We start from the raw sequence: 22,009 nt of genomic DNA on the forward strand, positions 1-22,009 counted from the left end.
CCTGAGTATTCTGGATAACAGGTCCCATACCTGTAGTACAATAAGGAGGTGCTCAGTGTCACTACCCCGCCCCCATGTGATACACTTATATAACCAGCCCTGCCTGTCACTCAATAAGTAGGAGGAGCCTGATAACTCCCAGCTGCCCTTCTTCAGTCTCAGTGAGTGCTGGACCAGTTAATCTCCAGTCTCCTGCTGTACAATGTGTGTCCCTGGCCGCGTGATTATTTGTCTGCTGAGGAACGACCTGCGGCTGCACGATAACGAGGTAACCCACCGCTGGGCTCATTTCATGCCTTGCTTGAGGGCAGGACACAGTAATTGGCTGGAGAATGCCGGGTAATTCCGGGTACACGTGTGTATAAAACCAACGGGCACCTCGCAGGGGCTGAGACGATAATACACAGGTCTCCACTGGGCACAGACGTAAAACGAAAAGCGCCACTTGTTAAAGAGGGCCCTATTAATACAGTGTACAATATAGGTTTACATAACAGGGGGGCGGAGTCGTCTGGCACGTATTGGAACGCTCAGGTGGAACGCATACTGTGTCCTGCGCATGCTCAATGAAGATGTTCGCTCGAAGACGTGGGTGACGTTCTCTTGAGAGCAGGCGCGGCCTCGCCAGATTGGCTGATTGATATATGGTACAGAAACGACTTGTGTGGAAAAGGCATATGAATCGCTCAGTCTGTGTGCATAGCTCGATGAATTCTCTTCCTCATATCCCACTATTGGTGTCAGAAGTAGTCACGTCAATGTGCCAGTGCTGGGAATGGCACACTATTCCCTCAGGCGTCTATTTTGTCCATTTTAGTTAATCAAATTCATGCTCTCCTGCTATAACCGAGCTCTATCATTAGCCAAAGAACAATACTTCTCTTATCTAATATCTACTATGTCCTCCAAACCACAGCAGCTGTTTGCCACATTTAACTCACTCCTATGCCCCCCTCCACCTCCTCCACCTATTAATGTTACTGCCCAAGACCTTGCTCATTTCTTTAATGAAAAAAATCGATCTCATTAGGATGAGCATACCGTCCAACAACAATCTCAGACCAACGTGCAGTCCACTCACATCTACTTTGCACTCCTTCACCCCTGCAACTCTAGAGGAAGTCAGCAAACTTCTAGCCAGCTCAAAACCCACCACCTGCTCCCTTGACCCCATACCCTCTCGCCTCCTCCACCCAATCTCTGATACACTCTCTCCTGCACTTACCCACCAATTCAATCTTTCACTCTCTACTGGTACCTTTCCATCATTATACAAACAAGCACTAATCACTCCTATCCTCAAAAAACCTTTCCTTGATCCCAGCTCTCCCACTAACTATCGACCGGTCTCCCTTCTTCCATTCGCATCCAAATTACTAGAAAGGCTTGTTTATAAACGCCTGATCCAGCATCTCACTCACAACTCCCTTCTCGACCCATTGCAATCTGGCTTCCGCCCATCACACTCGACTGAAACTGCACTTACCAAATTAACCAATGATCTTCTATTGGCAAAGTCTAAAGGTCAATATTCCATTCTAATCCTTCTAGATCTCTCTGCAGCCTTTGACACAGTTGACCACACACTCCTCCTTGACATTCTACGCTCAGCTGGCATTCGGGACACTACTTTCATGGTTTACATCTTATCTGTCTGACCGTTCCTTTAAAGTTTCCTTCTCTAACTCTACTTCTACTACTTTCCCACTCTCTGTTGGAGTTCCTCAAGGCTCTGTTCTTGGCCCCCTGCTGTTCTCGCTCTATACAACTTCACTAGGAAAACTCATTCAGTCATTTGGACTTCAGTATCACCTTTATGCTGATGACACCCAACTCTACTTGTCTACTCCTGATCTTTCTAATTCTGTCCTTTCCCAAGTCACAGACTGTCTCTCTGCTGTCTCCTCCTGGATGTCACAGCGCCACCTGAAACTGAACCTTTCTAAAACAGAACTCATTATATTTCCTCCAAGATCTTCCCCTGTCCCTCAGATATCACTCACCGTAAACAACACCACCTTTCATTCCACCACACAGGCACGCTGCCTAGGAGTCATCTTAGACTCTCATCTGTCTTTTTCACCACACATTCAAACACTTGCAAAATCTTGTCGTATTCAACTGCGCAACATTGCCTGAATACGACCCTATCTCAGTTCAGAATCAACTAAAACACTGATTCAGTCTCTCATCATCTCCCGCCTTGATTACTGCAACTTACTCCTCACAGGTATTCCAACAAGTCACCTTTCACAACTCCAATCTGTTCTAAACGTGGCCGCTAGACTCATTCATCTATCTCGCCGCTCAACATCAGCTGCTCCCATATGTATGTCCCTTCACTGGCTCCCAATCTCTTCTAGAATCAAATTCAAATTACTTACACTCACATTCAAGGCCCTTAATAATGAAACCCCTCTCTATATTTCATCTCTAATCTCCGAATACACTCCTTCACGAAACCTACGCTCTGCTTCTGATCTTCGCCTCACTTCTCCTCTGGTCACTTCTGCCCATTCTCATCTACAAGACTTCTCTCGGGCTTCTGCTTTTCTCTGGAACTCTCTGCCACAAGCTGTCAGACTTTCTCCTTCCTTCCAAACTTTCAAGCGCTCCTTAAAGACCCATCTGTTTAAAGAGGCCTATTCGATGTACCTTAATTAATCATTGCTGTATCAAAAATGACAAAGTGTTTATATAATCCTAATGTCTCAATTGTACCCTAACCTTTTAGTTTGTAAACCCTATTGTACTCTGTAATCCTTGTCTGTTATCCACCATTTATTCCCTGTTTGCTATAACTGCAGTAAAGCACTGCGTATCTTGACAGCGCTATATAAATAAATGATGATGAAATATTGACCCTAGTGAATGTGATAGACTCTTAGATCTTAAAGGGATCCTGTCATGGGAAAACATGTTTTTTTTTCAAAATGAATCCGTTAATAGTGCTGCTCCAACAGAATTCTGCACTGAAATCCATTTCTCAAAAGAGCAAACAGATTTTTTTATATTCAATTTTGAAATCTGACATGGGGCTAGACATATTGTCAGTTTCCCAGCTGCCCCCAGTCATGTGACTTGTGCCTGCACTTTAGGATGGAACTACTTTCTGGCAGGTTGTTTTTGAAAATATATTTTAATAATAATGTACTATTTTAGTAGTAGTATGTGCCATTGGGAAATCATAAATAGAAAACTGCCATTTTAAACAAAGTAATGTGTTCTGTCACATGAGACAATTAACAGATGGAGTTCTGTGTTTTGCTTCCACTCTTCTTCCTGTTACAGTTAGAGCTGCAGTATTTCTGGTCAGGTGATCTCTTCCTATTAAAGTGAGAGCTGCAGTATTTCTGGTCAGGTGATCTCTTCCTGTTAAAGTTAGAGCTGCAGTATTTCTGGTCAGGTGGTCTCTTCCTGTTACAGTTAGAGCTGCAGTATTTCTGGTCAGGTGGTCTCTGAGGCAGCAAACATACGATAACGAAATGGGGGTTCAAGGCAAGAGATGTAAAAGGGCAAAATTTACTTAAATAATCTTATCAAACTGGTATATATATGCCACTTAATTTTCTATAAACTATCTGTTGATCAAGTATTCATTTTGGTGGTATTTATGTGTCCTTTTTTTTTTTTTCCTCAACCTAACTTGCTATGTTATTATGTAACCCTATATCGCCCTGCCGTTGTTGAATATATCTTGCCAAATGAGCTGATCTTATAGTGTATGGTCACCTTTAGACCAAACAGTAACTTGGAAACATTATTCATTATTTACACTTGTCCATGTCCACAAGGAAAATAATCTGTCAAATGCTGTTTAATCCACTAACGCTACATAAATAAAGCATAATTGTTATAAGGAACAGGTATGATAATAGCCTTAGAATGGGGAATATGGAGTATTGACGGTATTCCTTGGAAATCTATATATTTAGTGTATGTATTTATAGGTTCTACACTGGGCACACAGGAATGCAGACCAGATAGTTCCGCTGTATTGCTTTGATCCAAGGCATTATGTAGGAACTCATTACTTCAATTTTCCAAAGACCGGGCCCCATCGGTTAAAGTTCCTATTGGAAAGTGTTCGGGATCTGAGAATTACACTGAAGAAAAAGGGAAGGTAAGCCATGGGATTGGCTGTTCTATGCCCTGAAATCAAATTAGTGTAAAATAGGTTGTTTGTTTGTCATTTACATGAATGGGTCTTTTTTTCATAGTTTTCAGGATAGTCACTATTTTTGCACACTGTGCTAATATTATAAATTTGAAACGAGTGCCACTTGCCTTTGGCAATGTTTGGTGCACAGGACACAGCTAGTAGAAAATGAAGTTCGTGAGAATGAAATGTGTCACTTTCCCTTTAATTTTCTACTGACTGTGCAGTACAGATGTTTTAGCTGTTTCAAAGCAGTACAATATTTTTCTCCATGTATCTGAACTGCTGTGTTGCTTTATCCTAAACAGAGAGTCCACACTTTTCTCTCCACAGTAACCTTCTGCTACGGAGAGGGAAACCAGAAGAGGTCATTGAAGATTTGGTGAAGCAGCTGGGTAATGTGTCTGCTGTGACTCTGCATGAGGAGGTGATCACCACTTTATTACATTTCTGTAATAGAAATAAGACTTGGGCCCTCCAAGGGATTTGCTAACATTCCACCAAACTCTCTGGATAACATTGTTTTATGATACACTGGCCCCTGTAATTTCTAGCCAATTTTATGATCTATGCCACTGTAGCTATTCTCCTGGAGTAATTGGAAGGGTAGGTACAAAATACAAATTTTTGGAGCAATGCCACGAATTATATTAAACCCCTACCTTCAATTTAGCTAACAAGGTAGCATTCATAATTAGTGGGTGGAGGGTTCCTAGGAGGTATTAAAAACTGATTTCTAAACTACCACTCCCAGCATCCTCCTCTATACTGAATCACACCGTAAAGTTATAAAAATGCAGTCTTTATTGCAATTTCTTTAGCCATACAAAAGTCCACATATTAAAATAATTAAAAACAAATAAACCATATCCATTATATCCGTGTAGACCAAGTATTTAAGGTACATTAGATAAATTATCCTATTAGCATGATGCACGGATCTAAGCAGTAACCAACAGCGTATACCTACATCAAACACGGCTTCTTCAGACTTTAAAGGGAAACTTTATTGTGTTATTTTCCACTCTGAACCCGGCTGAAGTGCAGTATTGGCACTAAATGTGCATCGGGTTGTGTTCAAGTACTATTCACTGAGCGTAACCCTTCTACACTGAGCATGTATACATTTTCTGAACAGATGCTGGGCTAAGGCGAGTATCACCTTTTTAAATTTTGGCAGCCATCTACAAATCTGAGGCTGGTGATTGCACTGTCATTTGAATAAACAGTTAGGCCCATAAATCTTTGGACAGAGACAACTTTTTTTTCTAATTTTGGTTCTGTAGATTACCATAATGAATTTTAAATGAAACAACTCAGATGCAGTTGAACTGCAGACTTTCAGCTTTAATTCAGTGGGTTGAACAAAAAGATTGCATAAAATTGCGAGGAACTAAAGCCTTTTTTAACACTACATTTCAGGGGCTCAAAAGTAATTGGACAATTGACTCAAAGGCTATTTCATGGGCAGGTGGGGGCAATTTCTTTATGTCATTATTAATGAAGCAGATAAAAGCCCTGGAGTTGATTTGAGGGGGGGGTGCTTGTATATAGAAGATTTTGCTGTGAATAGACAACATGCGGTCAATGGAGCTCTCCATGCAGGTGAAACAAGCCATCCTTAAGCTGAAAAAAAGCTGAAAAAACCCATCCAAGAAATTGCTAAAATATTAGGAGTGGCAAAATCCACAGGTTGGTACATCCTGAGAAAGAAAGAAATCACTGGTGGAATATTCTTGAATGGCCAAGTCAGTCACCTGATCTGAACCCAATTGAGCTGCATTTCACTTGTTGAAGACTTAACTTCAGACAGGCCACAAACAAACAGCAAGTGAAAGCCGCTGCAGTAAAGGCCTGGCAGAGCATTAAACAGGAGGAAACCCAGAATCTAGTGATTTCCATGAGTTCAAGACTTCAGCCTGTCATTGCCAGCAAAGGGTTTTCAACCAAGTATTAGAAATGAACATTTTATTTTCAGTTTTTAATTTGTCTAATTACTTTTGAGCCCCTGAAATGAAGTGATTGTGTTATAAAAAGGCTTTGGTTCCTCCCATTTTTATGCAATCTTTTTGTCCAACCCACTGAATTGAAGCTGAACGTCTGCAGTTCAAATACAGAAGCAGAATTAGAAAAAAGTTGTCTCTGTCCAAAGATTTATGGGCCTAACTGTATGCGGTAGTGTATATTGTATGTACAGACTGATAGGACTTTATTCCTCTTTACCAATTCAGTCTTTATTTCAAGACCTAATGCTCATTACCTATTTTATAATTATTAGCATAAAGTATGCTGTAGAAGCCGTATTGGTTACTGCTTAAATCCGTGCAACTTGGTAATAGGATATTCTATCTAATGTACCTTATATACTTGGTCTATACTGATATAATTGATATTTGTTTTCAATTTGTAGGAACAGTTGCTCTTTAATGCTTTAAAATAAAATTAATTTTGTAGGCAACAAAAGAAGAGACAGATGTTGAAAGTGCTGTGAAGCAAGCATGCACTCGGCTTGGGATAAAGTACCAAACATTTTGGGGATCAACGCTGTATCACAGGGAGGATCTTCCATTCAGGCACATCTCCAGGTATCATCTCTAATAATTTTCCTCTTTATTCTAATTCTTTTCTTCATTAGTTCATGCCCCAGGTGGTTTCTTTCTAGGCTGTGGGTCATTTATGGTGCAAGGACTGAGAGTCCAGTGAGAGAAGTAACTTTTCTTGTGATTGGTCATGCAGCTTGCCCGATGTCTACACCCAGTTCAGGAAAGCAGTTGAAACACAGGGGAAAGTGCGACCAACTTTCCAGATGCCGGATAAGCTGAAGCCTTTGCCGAGCGGCCTGGAGGAAGGAAGTGTTCCATCACATGAGGACTTTGACCAGCAAGGTAATTAATGGCCCCAGTGTCCCTATATCAGTGCCAAGACTTTTATAAGTTGCAAGGCTCAAACTGTTCCAGAGTGGAACATAACATACTTCCCCTTTAAAGTCTCAAGGTGTCCATACATTGGGAAAAGCTGCTGACAAACAGTCTTGGCATCTTATTGGCCCATGCACAGAGCCCACTGACGAGCCTCTCCCACCAATAGCTGTCCAAATATCGGCCAGGTATCAATCACACAGGTTTAAAGGGAAAGTAAAGTCTAAAATAGAATAAGGCTAGAAATGCTTTATTTTGTATACTAAACATAAACACAAACTGCACCACAAGCCTAATCAAACAAATGATTTATGCTTTCAAAGTTGCCACGGGGTCACCATCTTGTAACTTTGTTAAACATCTTTGCAAGACCAAGACAGTGCACATGCTCAGTGTAGTCTGGGCTGCTTGGGGATCGTCCTAAAAATATAAAAGAGCACAATTCAAATAATATCTGCCAGAAGCCAATACAACAAGACTGATTGATTAATAATCAGAATGTACAGACTGCACTGGGTCCTGTGTTGTCATGTAATCTAATGTGGATGTTATAGTTTTTGTATTGTTTAATACAAACTTTCTCCAACTATCCAGAAGCAGTGGCTGCAGCAAAATAATCCTCCAAATAGAATCCCAGTTTATCTGTTTAAATCTGGCTCCATGGTTTTGTGCCTGGAGCTGGATTTGGAAACAATAAAGGGGATGTAAAGGCAAAAATAAAATCCAATACAAATCTCTACACAGTCTTTGACTGCTCTACAGGGAAACAAACAAAGCTGCTTTGGTTCTGCATGGCTGGGAAGTAAGGCGTGGGCTCCCCCTGCTGTTCATAAGTATGATTGTTTCCCTGCAGAGCAGTTGGGGACAATTCCTATCCACATCAGTAAATGAAGGGAGAATTTCGTTGCATACAGTCAGGTTTCTTATGAAAACTGTACAGATTTTTTAAATTGAAGTATATTGGAGACAGGTTTCTTTTTCATTAAAGAAAGTAAAAATGGGATTTTATTTTACTTCCTTTACATGCCCTTTAAAAATCACATTGAGGCTTATGGTGCATCGACTTCATAATTGTGGTCCCCACCCTCCTGGCCTGTATCCTATCAATGTTATAATGTCAGTCCAACTCAAGGTGGGCATATCCGGGAAAGGATGACCTCTTCAAACGATCTTTTAGTGTATGACCAGCTTGTGGATAAGTTGCCCACAAGCCAATTTACCCTGGTAGTATCTATCTGGTGGGTTGATACTCGAGCAAGACTCACAGCTAACAGAGTTTAAAGTGGCAATGTCTGGGTGTGACTGGGCATGACCTAAAATCACTGAGGTCCAGCTACTTGGCTGTAGATGTAAGTGAAAAAAGTTCCTAGTTATGGTGGGTTTTACTGTTTAAACAATGGGAAACGTTTTGCTCATGAGCTTCTTCTCTGACAGATCCCCTGACTGACCCAAGAACTGCCTTCCCCTGCAGTGGGGGAGAGAGCCAGGCCTTGCAGAGACTGGAACATTACTTCTGGGAGACTGTAAGTTAAACACTGTTTCATCTATTTCTGTGTGACTCTTGGACCCATGGAGCCAGTGCTTTTACTTTCAAGCTTTTATTCAAGTATAATTTCAAGCCAGACTTAGATTTTGCTGCTGGCAGAATAATCTATATTGATATAACTCTATAAAGGGGCGAGTGGGAGCCGACCTGTTGAATACCGCAACCAAAGCATTCTTTATAAATCTCAACCTGCAGCTTTTCACAGGTTTACCTGTAAGCAATGAGCATGTTCCACTTACAATATATAAAAGTGAAGCCTGTGTAAATGCTAAAAACTACTCTGGCCACTTCTCATGCACTTTAAGGGCCACTTTCTAGTTTCCAAGCAATAATTTCCCAAATCTCAAGTGCAGTTCCATGCTCCAGGTCATTGCCATTCAGGACTATACAGGGGCAATTTCAAGCATCTGCCTGCCCACTGAGTTGCAACTGACAGAAAAGCGCTACAAATCTCTCTGTGTGCCATTGCCCTTAGATCCACCAACCGATCCTTTTAATGTTAATCCTTCACTGCCCAATGACCATGTGATCAGAGAACAGAACTGACAGATGCACTATTCACCGCCTGCAGCTTTAACAGATATTGTCACTGTCCCTCATGTCTGCCAGAACCCACTATGACAATTTATTGCACTTTTTGTTTTTACAGAATCTTGTTGCTTCATATAAAGACACCCGCAATGGACTCATAGGGCTGGATTATTCAACTAAATTTGCTCCCTGGTAAGAAACCCTCTAGAGACTGGTACATGGATGGGATGGCAGTGGATGTGATTTACTTAGACTTTGCTAAAGCATTTGATACAGTGCCACACAGAAGGTTACTGGTTAAATTAAGTAATGTTGGCCTGGAACATAGTATTTGTACCTGGATAGAGAACTGGCTAAAAGATCGACTACAAAGAGTGGTGGTAAATGGAACATTTTCTAATTGGACCAGTGTTGTTAGTGGAGTACCGCATGGCTCTGTACTAGGTCCCTTGCTTTTCAACTTGTTTATTAATGACCTGGAGGTGGGCATTGAAAGTACTGTTTCTAGTTTTTGCAGATGATACTAAATTGTGCAGAACTATAGGTTCCATGCAGGATGCTGACACTTTGCACAGTGATTTGTCTGAGTTGGGAAACTGGGCAGCAAACTGGAAAATGAGGTTCAATGTTGATAAATGCAGGTTATGCACTTTGGCAAAAATAATATAAATGCAAGTTATACACTAAATGGCAGTGTGTTGGGAGTTTGCTTAAATGAAAAGGATCTAGGGGTCTTTGTAGATAACACGTTGTCTAATTCTGGGCAGTGTCATTCTGTGGCTACTAAAGCAAAGTTCTGTCTTGTATAAAAAAAAAAAGGGCATTAACTCAAGGGATGAAAACATAATTCTGCCTCTTTATAGGTCCCTGGTGAGGCCTCATCTGGAGTATGGGGGACAGTTTTGGACTCCAGTCCTTAAGAGGGATATAAATGAGCTGGAGAGAGTGCAGAGACTAAGTGCAACTAAACTGGTTAGAGGGACGGAAGACTTAAATTATGAGGGGAGACTGTCAAGGTTGGGGTTGTTTTCTGTGGAAAAAAGGCGCTTGCGAGGGGACATGATAAGACTTTACAAGTACATTAGAGGACATAATAGACAAATGGCAGGGGACCTTTTTACCCATAAAGTGGATCACCGTACCAGAGGCCTCCCCTTCAGACTAGAAGAAAAGAACTTTCATTTAAAGGAACAGAGTAGGGGGTTCTTCACAGTCAGGACAGTGAGGTTGTGGAATGCACTGCCGGGTGATGTTGTGATGCTGATTCAGTTAATGACTATAAGAGGGACTTGGATGATTTCTTGGACAGACATAATACAAAGGCTATTGTGATACTAAGCTCTATAGTTAGTATAGATATGGGTATATAGAATTTATGTGAGAGTAGGGAGGGGTGTGTGTATGGGGCTGGGTTTTCATTTGGAGGGGTTGAACTTGGTGGACTTTGTCTTTTTTCAACCCGATTTAACTATGTAATGATGTAACTGTAGCGTATGGGATCTATTTATTCAGAAAACTTCGTTTTCTAAAAAAAAAAAAAAAAAAAAAAAAAAAAAAAGGATCTTTCTATAGACCTTAAGTCTGCTGGAAATCATTTACTTATTAAATAAACCCAGTAAGATAGTTTTGCCACCAATATGGATTTATGCAGCTTAGTTACAAAGTACTGTTTTTATTACAGAGAAAAAGAAATTAATTTTTAAAAATGAGAATTTTTTGCTTACAGTGGATTCTATGACAGATGACTCTCCCGTAATTCTGAATAACTGGTTTCTGAATAATAGATCCTGTACTAAGGCAGTAGATGGTAATTAAATATATGGGAACTTTACTTAATTATTAAAGCATTCTGCACCTATTGTCAGCAAACATAATGGATTACAATTCTGTCAGTATTCCCTAATATTCAGTTTGGTGTTTAGGACTAGTAATGGCCAGGCAAATGCCAATTTACAAGTTGCTAAAGGTCTATTTCACTTTGAAGAGTTGGCACAGTTATTGTGTGCACAGAACATTCCTTATTGCCCGTGGGTGTTAGTCGCAATAATGTTCCGTGCAATCCCTTCTATATCGTGGGTTTATTGATTATTTAAAGAACATTCTGGTTATTTCCATAGAATTAATAACATGTATTTATAAATATTCATTGGCTTTTGTTTTGTTAATCCGATATTAAAATAGAATTTTTATCTGTCCGTTTCACTCTCACCTTGACCAATGTTGCCTACAGGCTTGCACTGGGCTGCGTATCTCCTAGATATATATACGAACAAATCGGAAAATATGAAAAGGAACGAACAGCGAATCAAAGCACGTACTGGTAAGATCCGGTCATGTGGATATAATTCAATGACACCGCTCCTTTTCCTTATAACTGTATTTAATCATGGGCGTTAAACAGGGTCCGGTAAACTAATATATCATGAAAAAATAGTAAAGGCAGAGCAAAGATAGGGTGGATAGAACAGAACTGTATTATTTGTCATTTATTATCCTTTATATAGTGCCAATTTATAAAGCAGCGCGGAACATACATTCCCATCCGTGCCTGCTAGGGTTGCCACCTGGCCGGTATTTTACCGGCCTGGCCGGTAAAAATGCTGGTTTATCCCAATGTTATTAATATGGAAAAAAGATAAATCTATAGGAAGGCCAGTATTTTTTCCTGGAAAAGGTGGCAACCCTAGTGCCTGCCCCAGTGGAGCTTATACTACCCCTATCACATTCACATACACTAGTGCCTGTGTTATCAGGAGCCAATCAAACTGCCTGTTTTTGGACAGCGTTTGCCACTAAATGCCAAATTTCCCTTCCCAGTAATAGCAGAGTGGGTCATAATGAAACTATGGGTGCCATTGCCTGGCTGTGTTTAATGAAGCCTCTCTGTTCCAGGGTGATATTTGAGCTTCTATGGAGAGATTACTTTCGCTTTGTGGCTTTGAAATACAGCAGAAGGATTTTCTTCCTCAGAGGTGAGTCAAGCCAGGCAGGTAACATGAAAATCTGATGTTCCAGAGCCTATAGTGCCACTGCTGTTTTCTCAACTAGAACTCTCAGCAGGCACTTAGTTTAAACTTACTATAAGCCTCATTTAAAGAAACAGTGACATCAAAAAAGTTGTGTTTTTATATAATGAATAGATAATGTACTGTTCCTGTTCTCTAGTAAAAGTATTGTCTTAGCTTCAGAAACACTAATATAGTTTATATAAACAAGCTGCTGTGTAGCCATGGGGGCAACGATTCAAGCACAGGATACATGGTAGATAACGGATAAGTACTACTATAGTTTATATAAACAAGCTGCTGTGTAGCCATGGGGGCAGCCATTCAAGCACAGGATACACAGTAGATAACAGATAAGTACTGCTATAGTTTATATAAACAAGCTGCTGTGTAACCATGGGGGCAGCCATTCAAGCACTGGATACACAGTAGATAACAGATAAGATCTGAAGAATCCCATTGTATACTACAGGGCTTTTTTCACCTTTTTTTTTTTTCCGCTTTGAATGGCTACCCAGCAACTTGGTTATATAAACCATAGTAGAATTTCTGAAGCAAACATACTAGTTTTACCAGTGCAGGGAAATAGTACATTATATTTTAATTACTTTAAACACACTTTCATTTTTTGGTGTTACTGTTCCTTTAAAGGGGAATAATATTGACCAGCTTATTTTATTTTGGCAGGAAGTAGTAGGTCAGCTAGTGCTATTAATTACAATCATGCAGTTTATAACCTATGCTTATATGTAGGATAGAATTCTATTCGGTCTTGGTTATCTTGAGGAAATGAGATAAGAACTTCCATACTGATTGCCCTCGCCAAAACATTCTATACTTCAGTGGAACACTACATTCTATTATGGCCACTAAGGGCTCCTCATTAATGCTTTCTGTTGCGGTGGTTTTTTTAAGCATTCCGCCGCAGGGAACAGTAGTTAAACCAAAAGTGAGAGCTTCTGAACCTCTTGTTCTCGCTGCTTGTGATTCTAATCCAGTATTGTGATGAAGCAAGATTGCCACCTAGTGGAGAAATACACTTTATAGTGGGACCAAAGTGTTGTATCTGTTAAACATGGATAGTCATGGGTGACTCTGACCCGTTTTGCAGATTTTTGTAGAATCTAAATGGGCCAGATTCACTGAAAATTTGCCAAAATGCTTTGAATTCTATGGGCGTCAAGTTTTTGACCCGCAACAACATTTTTCACTCAGAGTGCATGGGCTTCATTTTCAAAGCGAAATTTGGTGAAAAATTTCATCGCTATACATGAGTACTATACATAACCATTACCTTGATGGAGAAACACATTTTGTGTGCTCAGGAGGCCTGGACCTCTACTGCTTATTGGTAGGGAAGCACCAAATCCACTATTTTGGATTTGGCCAAACCCCCGAATCCTTTGTGAAAGATTTGGCCGAACACCTAACCGAATCCTAATTTGCACATGCAAATTAGTGGTGGGAAATGCAAAACATGGTTTACTTCCTTGTTTTGTGACAACGTCTCGTGATTTCCCTAATTTGCATATGCAAATTGGGGTTCGGCCAGGCAGAAGGTTTTGGCTGGATTCGGTGCATCCCTACTTATTGGCCAGTGTGTGGTCTAGTGAGGCAGTCTGTCTGACCAATATCTGGACAGGGATTGGCCAAATAGTGGCAGGTTTGAAAATCTTCCCACACAAGGCTATTGATATGGATCATTCATGATTGATCTATATAGACCTGCATTATTATATGATTTGAGACCTAGGGGCCAAACAAACCCCTATGTGATCCAGCACCTGCATTGTTTTTCCTCACTCCCTTGTGCCAATTCATTCTGGGAGCAGGGACAAATACATACCTCCCAACATTTTGGAAGTAAAAAGAGGGACAAAAATATTTTTTCCCGCACGTAGCCACACCCCCTAATTACCATGTTTGTTTTACAAAATTTGGCAGGTTATTAAAGTTTGAAAATATTTCTCCTTATCTAAACTGTGTTTTTGTGTCTCAAAATTGTTACAAAGTATCTTATTTGCACCTGTTAGCTGTTCTGGGCTCTCTGCTAAAAGCCAATTAAGTGAGAAACTTTGTTTCTTTTTCTGGCTGTTCAGTGCAGAGAAAAGAGGGACAAATCCAGTACAAATGAGGGACTGCGGGTTGAGCTGTCAAAAGAGGGACTGTCCCTCTGAAAAAGGGACAGTTGGGAGGTATGCAAATATGGCTGAACGGCACTCTAGAACAGGAGTGCCCATACTTTACTAATGCAAAGTCTACTTTTTAGTAATGCTGTCCCATTATGATCTACATCCATAAAACATTGTTAGCATTCGGTACCATGGAAAATATTACTTCGATATTAATTTATGAAAAAATGCATTGTGCTTTATTTAACAAACATCTATTTCTTATGTAACCATAACATAATAAATATCTGAATGAAAAGCCTGAAATAGGAGGGTGATATAGACAAGCTGTTTGTTGATAATGTCTTGAGATCTACTGATCAGCAGCTAAAGTTCTACTAGTAGATCCCGATATACCTTTTGGACACCTCTGCTCTAGAAGAAATTGGTTCTGCGCAGGACTCTACCCTGTGTACTTACTAATTTCCGACCTGACCTGCAACCCACATATTTACCCACTTTGATCCCCGCAACTGCCATATCCGCAACCCGACCCGCAACCTGCTGACCACCATCAAACCGGAAGTGGAGGTGCTGCAAACTGGAAGTTACATCATCAAAAGTGGGCGGTGCAGAAACACATTTTGTAAAACTTTAAAAGGAGTAAAATATAGACCATATTACATCAGATGAGAAATTTAGATGAGACCCACATCTATGCTCGCACCTGAAAATCCTCCCCTCATTCCGCAGAGTGCCTGCTTTTTTTGCGGGTACCTAACCCACTGCCGGACTCTAACACAGGGCCAGTAAAAGGTGATCTATTGTGCTCAATGGGGGAGCCTAACAAATTTGCAGAGTAGGTGCATATCAGATCCTAACAGATGTTTTTTTTGCCGTTTCTGGGGTTCATCGTTGTAGGACTGGGCACCTGCTCACTGATTTCACACACTGGTCTCTTGCGTTTTAGGTCTCCAGGATAAAGATGTTCCTTGGAAGAGGGACCCAAAGCTGTTTGATGCCTGGAAAGGTTGGTTCCTTAAATGATTCCCACTCAGGCTATTATATATTGTACTTGCTGTACGATAAGGGTCTCCAACCTGTGGCCCAGGAGCTTTAAAGCAGCTGTTGAGCCACAGTTTGGACATCCCTGCTGCACGATATAAACTGCACTCTATAAGGTCCATGACCCTTATGTCATGTATTACTACAGAAGGCCGTACGGGGGTACCTTTTGTGGATGCCAACATGCGGGAATTGGCAATGACTGGATTCATGTCAAACAGAGGGCGTCAGAATGTGGCCAGTTTCCTAACCAAAGACCTTGGGATTGATTGGAGAATGGGAGCAGAATGGTTTGAGTACCTTCTGGTAAGGAAATACTGACAAACGGATACATTCAGTAAAGTGGCCCTGCCTACAAGAGCTTACAATCTGTAGCGATGGAGGCATTCATGATTATATTCATTTTTAGTTTGCCATAGAACCTTTTCTATACAACCTTTTAATTGATCTCCATTAAGTTTTAAATTAATATAATTTAAATTCTGCCTATTTCCAGCCAGCAACTGAAAATGCTGGCTGGTTGTCATGGATTGCTGGCCCTGGCAACCAATAAACATAAGATCACCTGCAAAGGTTGAATGTTATATACAGGTATGGGACCTTTTATCCAGAATGCTCGGGACCTGGGGTTTTCTGAATAAGGGGTATTTTTGTAATTTTTAACTCAATACCTTTAGTCTGCTAAAAAAATTAAATTAAATGAACAGTTTGTAGGGTTCTGGCTATTATGTTACACATCCAGTCACTCCAGCCTTTATACATTACATTTTTGGATAACTAACTATATTAGAAACATTTTTTTTTATTTTGCACAGCCTATTTATTTACCCAGTTTTTATGTTTAGACTGAGCAATTCCTTTAAACCTGAATTAAACCAGCCTATTGGATTTAAAGGGCACCAATCATAACTAAAATCTCTGGTCAGATTGTTAATATATGTTTGATTTTGGCTGTGATAGGTGCCCTTTAAGGATTAATTATATCTTGGTTGGGATCAAGTACAAGCTACTGTTTTATTATTACACAGAAAAAGAAAATCATTTTAAAACTATTAATTATTTGATTGAAATGACATCTATGGGAAATGGCCTTCCCCTATCTTAGAACTTTCTGGAAAATTGGTTTCCAGATAACCAGTCCCATACCTGTTTAACTATTGAAAGCAGTATTTGCTTGTCCCTTTCTCTGGTTCTGATTCTCGGAACAATGTAAAAGCAGTCGGTTCTCCTCCAGGTCTGTTCATCATTTTACTTTGGCTATATTGTGTCAGGAGTCAGAACCAGCTGTGCAGTAATATAAACTGCCAGGCAGATACTGCTTTCAGCTACCCATTTTGAAATCCAAAAGGGGAACAGAGCGATGAAGGTATAAAGATAAGGCTGCTTTGTGTGTGAAATGTTACAGAAGTTTTATACTTGGTGTTACAGACTATATCAATACTATATAAATATGTTGGTGCTCTAGTTTCTCTATAGCAAGCCCTGACTTCTGCCTGTGCTGTTTGTACGGCTGAGAGTGCCTAAAGGTGTCCCAATTACTAGTTAACACCAGTGAGGAGACCAGTATAAGTGATATGACTCCCCATCGTATGTGTTTGATTGGGAAGGGCTCACATAGATGTATTTCTCCCCCCGTGCGGGTCTCTTGGGGTGCTGATTAGCAATGCTGACTGCTCCTGTTCTCTAAAGTGCCGGCTCGTTAGTGCTCTCTGAGTCCTAATAATAAATAGCCGCCTTGTCATGCCACCAGTAAATTATGGCCGCTTCCCTTCTCCTAGGTGGACTATGACGTCTGTAGCAATTATGGCAATTGGTTATACAGCGCCGGAATTGGGAACGACCCAAGGGAAAACAGGAAGTTCAATATGATTAAACAAGGGCTGGATTATGACTCCGGAGTAAGTATCCCTCAGTGTGGAACTGTAATTATTTCATACTAACCCGGCTGTGAATGACCTGGTACCCAAATAATACCTCTTTATTCCTGCAGTACTGAACTCGGCTATGAACGAACTAATACCCAAATAATACCTCTATTTATTCCTGCAGTACTGAACTCGGCTATGAATGAACTGGTGCCCAAATAATACCTCTATTTATTACTGCAGTACTGAATCTCCCCCTTTCAGTTCCACAGGGGCCTTACAAAGACCTATCTGTTTACTGGTCATAGGAGTGTCTTATTTCAAAGAGACACTAAACCTCTTCATGCTGTATATCTACACTGATATTCTTTCTTATCCTCTGCAGTGTTATTTACTATAGAGATGTATGGGCTTGTTCCTTCTACTTCTGTGTCTAGGGTTTCTGAGCCAGGGCCCACTGGCAGAGAATTTAAAGGAAAACTCGACCCTAAAAATTAATTGGCTAAAAATGGCATATTTTATATAGTGAACTTATTGCACGAGGCTAAAGTTTTGAGCTTGTCAATAGCAGCAATGATCCAGGACTTCAAACTTGTCACAGGGGGTCACCATCTTGGAAAGTGTCTGTGACACTCACATGCTCAGTGGGCTCTGATTGGCTGTTGAGAAGCTAAGCTTAGGGCTCGTCACTAATTATCCAGCAGAAAATGAGCTTCCCTGGCTGTAATATAAGCTGATGCTACAGGTTTGCTGATTATTAAATTCTGATGCTAATTGCACTGGTTTCTGTGCTGCCATGTAGTAATTATCTGTATTAATTACTAATCAGCCTTATATTGTGACATTTCTATTCTATGTGTACTGTATATTGTGAGTGGGTCCCTAAGCTCAGTAAGTGACAGCAGCACAGAACATGTGCAGTGAATCAGCACAAAAAAAGGTGGGGAGCTACTGGGGCATCTTTGGAGACACAGATCTTTACTGCTAAAGGGCTGTGGTTGCCTTGGGCTGGTACAGAAGCACAAAACATCATGTACAACATTTCTAGCTACTTTAGTTAGGCTTTAGTTCTCCTTTTAAAGGGGTCATTCATGGGTTATGAAAGAATATGGTGATGCAGGTCTGAAGAATGGTCACAAGCATGGTTCATTTTTTTTTTTTTTTTTTTTAATGGGTTCTAAATGTTGGCGGTAAGGATTTGTGGGTCAAGGAAAGCTTGACCCGAACCCGACTTCCCCCTTCCATTTATAGTCCTGCTCAGCCGATGATATCACAAAAGGGGGCGGAGCAAGCATGAGCCTATAAAACAGGAAGCTGGCAGTGCTAAGGTCACGGGCGGGAAAGAAAAGGCGGAAGAGCTGAACCCGCCCGTGACCCACAAGAGGAGCAGCTAGTTCGGCCCAAATCCTCCTGACCCCGGGTATCAGGCCGGCCTGCACATCACTAGTTGGCAGGTCCCTCCTTTAGGGGCCCAGATAAGCAGTGGGTGTGATTCTTAATGGTGGCCTTGGGTGGGGCTTGAACATAAATATGGCACCACAGTTGGGGGGGGGGTGGAGTTGGCGCTCTGCAGTCTCCTGTTTTTTTCCGATTTTTGTGAATTGTCTAAATAAAGTTGATTTTCTATTTTTATTCCCCTATAGGGTGATTATATCCGGCTCTGGGTTCCAGAACTGCAGCAAATAAAAGGTGGAGATGCTCACACTCCCTGGGCACTGAGCAATGCCTCCCTGGCACACGCCAACCTGTCTCTTGGGGAGACTTACCCCTATCCCATTGTAATGGCACCTGAGTGGAGCAGGCACATTAATCAGAAGCCGGCGGTATGTCAACCAACTTAATACATTTGGAATAACCGTGTTTGTGCAAATTTATTAGGGATGCACAGAATACACTTTTTTGGATTCAGCCGAACCCCCGAATCGTTTGTGAAAGATTTGGCCGAATACTGAACCAAATCCGACCCTAATTTGCATATGCAAATCAGCGAGATGGTGATGAAAAGTCACGTGATTTTTAAGGATTCGGATTTGGTTCAGCCAGGCACAAGGATTCAGCAGAATCCGAATACTGGACTGAATCCTGGTTCAGTGTATCCCTAAAATGTATCTTTGCATCTTTACTCCGTCTTTAGGAATAACCCTCCAGATATAGAAATACAGGTATAGGATCCGTTATCCAGAATGCTACGAATTACTGGAAGGCCATCTCTCATAGACTCCATTATAATCAAATAATTTGAATTAATAAATAATTTCCTTTTTCTGTGTAATAATAAAACAGTAGCTTGTACTTGATCCCAACTAAGATATAATTAATCCTTATTGGAAGCAAAACCAGCCTATTGGGTTTATTAAAAGGTGGTCGTTCACCTTTCAATTAACTTTTAGTATGTTATATAGAATAGCCTATTCTTAGCAACTTTTCAATTGGTTTTCATTTTTTTTTTTTTTTTTTATTTGCCTTTTTCTTCTGACTCTTTCCAAATTTCAAATGGGGGGGGATCACTGACCCCATCTAAAAAAAACAAATGCTCTGTAAGGCTACACATTTATTGTTTTTAGGGATGCACCAAATCCACTATTTTGGATTTGGCCAAACCCCCTAATCCTTCGCGAAAGATTCGGCCGAATACAGGACTGAGTCCAAATTTGCATATGCAAATTTGTGGTGGGAAGGGGAAACATTTTTTACTTCCTTGTTTTGTGACAGTCACGTCATTTCCTTCCCTGCCCCTAATTTGCATATGCAAATTCGGTTTGGCCAAGTAGAAGGATTCGGCTGAATCCAAATCCTGTTGAAAAAGGCCAAATCCCGAACCAAATATCCCTAATTGTTATTGCTACTTTTTATTACTCCTCTTTTTATACAGGCTTCTTCTATTCATATTCCAATCTTATTCAAATCAAGGCATAGTTGGTAGGGGAATCCGAACGACTACATTACTGAAATTGCAAACTGGAGAGCTGCTGAATAAAACACTAAACTCAAAAACCACAAATAATAAAAGAAAACCAATTGCAAATTGTCTCAGAAGATCACTCTCTACATCATACTAAAAGTTAATTTAAAGGTGAAAAAAAACCTTTAATGTTTAAATGATTTTTTTTTTTTTTTTTGTAGACTTAAGGTATGAAGATCCAAATTACGGAAAGACCCATTATCCTGGAACCCCCAGCTTTCAAACTTTCTGGATAACCAGTCCAATACTTGTATCCCATACCTGTAGTCTTAATTTTTCGTGTGTATTTTTAACTTTTTACTGCAGCTGTCAGACTTGCAATTTCAACTGCTGCCTGGTTGCTAGGGCTTTTTTGTTTTTTTTTTTTGTTTTTTGTTTTTTTAGTATTTAGTTTGCATCATATTTCTAAGAAAATCAGATAATCTGTGTTATTTCCTGCCCTTCTCATGGCAGATAAAATTGCTCTGATCGGCAGGCTGGAAATGTCTTAATTCTGGTTTTACACAATGTCTAGAAGAAACACTAACTGTGACCATTACTTATTCATTTGCTAAAGTCTGTGCTTTTATTTACGATTAGATGATTTTTTATTTACTATTAGGTGATTTTTTTTATTTACTAAGGTGAAGTTTAGGCTTATGGTACATGCAGCTAATATATTACTGGGTCCACGGTCAGGATACAGGTATAAGAGCTGTTATCCAGAATGCTTGGGTTTTTAGGGATAAGGGATCTTTCCGTAATTTGAATCTTCATATTTTAAGTCTATTAGAAAATCATGTAAACATTAAATAAATCCAATAGGCTGGTTTTGCTTCCAATAAGGATTAATTATATCTTGGTTGGGATCAAGTACAAGCTACTGTTTTATTATTACAGAGGAAAAGGAAATCACTTTTAAAACTTTGAATTATTTGATTATAATGGGAGTCTATGGGAGACGGATTTTCCATAATTCTCAAATTAGAGACTGAAATAATAAAACCTTTGAACGCTGGCAGTTGGGTACTTGACAGCTAGTGCCATAACTATTTTGATCTGTGCCAGATAAGTGGTTAACATTATAGTCATGTGGCTTCCCCCCCCCCTGTGACCAGCTCTAGAGAGGAAGCCCTAGTTCTGTTATTAATATAACACTTCTCTTGTTAATACAGGGAAGCTGGGAGAAATCAGCAAGAAGAGGAAAAGGACCTTCTCACACTCCGAAACAACACAAGAACAGGGGAATTGACTTTTACTTCTCACGGAATAAAGACGTTTGACCGTCTGCAAGTGAACATTAAATGGTTAATCTGTTACACGGAAAACCGAAACGACTCCCCTTCCATGGGAACTGCATTATCCTGGATCCTGCCAAAAATCCTTTCCATGTATGGAGATACGGTATAGGGTCAATGGCCGCATTGTGAAGTTTGCAAAAACCTTTTGTCTAGGATCGGCTTGCATTTGAGCTATACTTTCCCTTTAACACTTTATGATCTATTGGATCCCAGTTCTGGCCTGAAAGCAGTTGGGAGGAGAGCAGTATTTGTGGGCCCTGCCAGTGGTTGTGGTGTTTTATTTGTACATTATTATTATTATTATTATTATTATTATATGGAACGTGTCAAAATATGTTTATTAAAGGGGTTGTACACTCAAAAATAGCTACCGTATAAGCAGAGTTTTTCAGCCCCCAAAATATGCTGAAAAACTCTACCTCGGGTCAATCGCAAAAACGGTCGCCGGCGTCCAAAAATGAGACGCCGGCACCTCCAATGGGAGCAGAAACCCTCAATTTTTTGATTGAAACTTACCAGAAGCTGCTGCATTTCTCACCCTCTGCTTATACCCGAGTCAATAAGCTT

At 40.3% G+C, this 22,009-nt stretch overlaps 1 protein-coding gene across 1 annotated transcript; it reads left to right on the forward strand.

Moving 5' to 3' along the window:
- Nucleotides 1-202: 202 nt before the first annotated feature.
- Nucleotides 203-21,806, forward strand: cry-dash.L (cryptochrome DASH L homeolog). The gene is given in 14 exon segments (NM_001090969.1): nt 203-268; nt 3,951-4,123; nt 4,493-4,586; nt 6,614-6,744; nt 6,896-7,044; nt 8,512-8,600; nt 9,273-9,346; nt 11,385-11,474; nt 12,047-12,126; nt 15,241-15,300; nt 15,484-15,641; nt 17,114-17,233; nt 18,844-19,023; nt 21,317-21,806. Coding segments are annotated over 14 exon segments (1,572 nt in total). The 3' UTR covers nt 21,425-21,806.
- The last annotated feature ends 203 nt before the right edge of the window (nt 21,807-22,009 follow it).

The sequence above is a fragment of the Xenopus laevis genome, chromosome 6L (genome assembly GCF_017654675.1).
Source record: "Xenopus laevis strain J_2021 chromosome 6L, Xenopus_laevis_v10.1, whole genome shotgun sequence".
NCBI lineage: Eukaryota > Metazoa > Chordata > Amphibia > Anura > Pipidae > Xenopus > Xenopus laevis.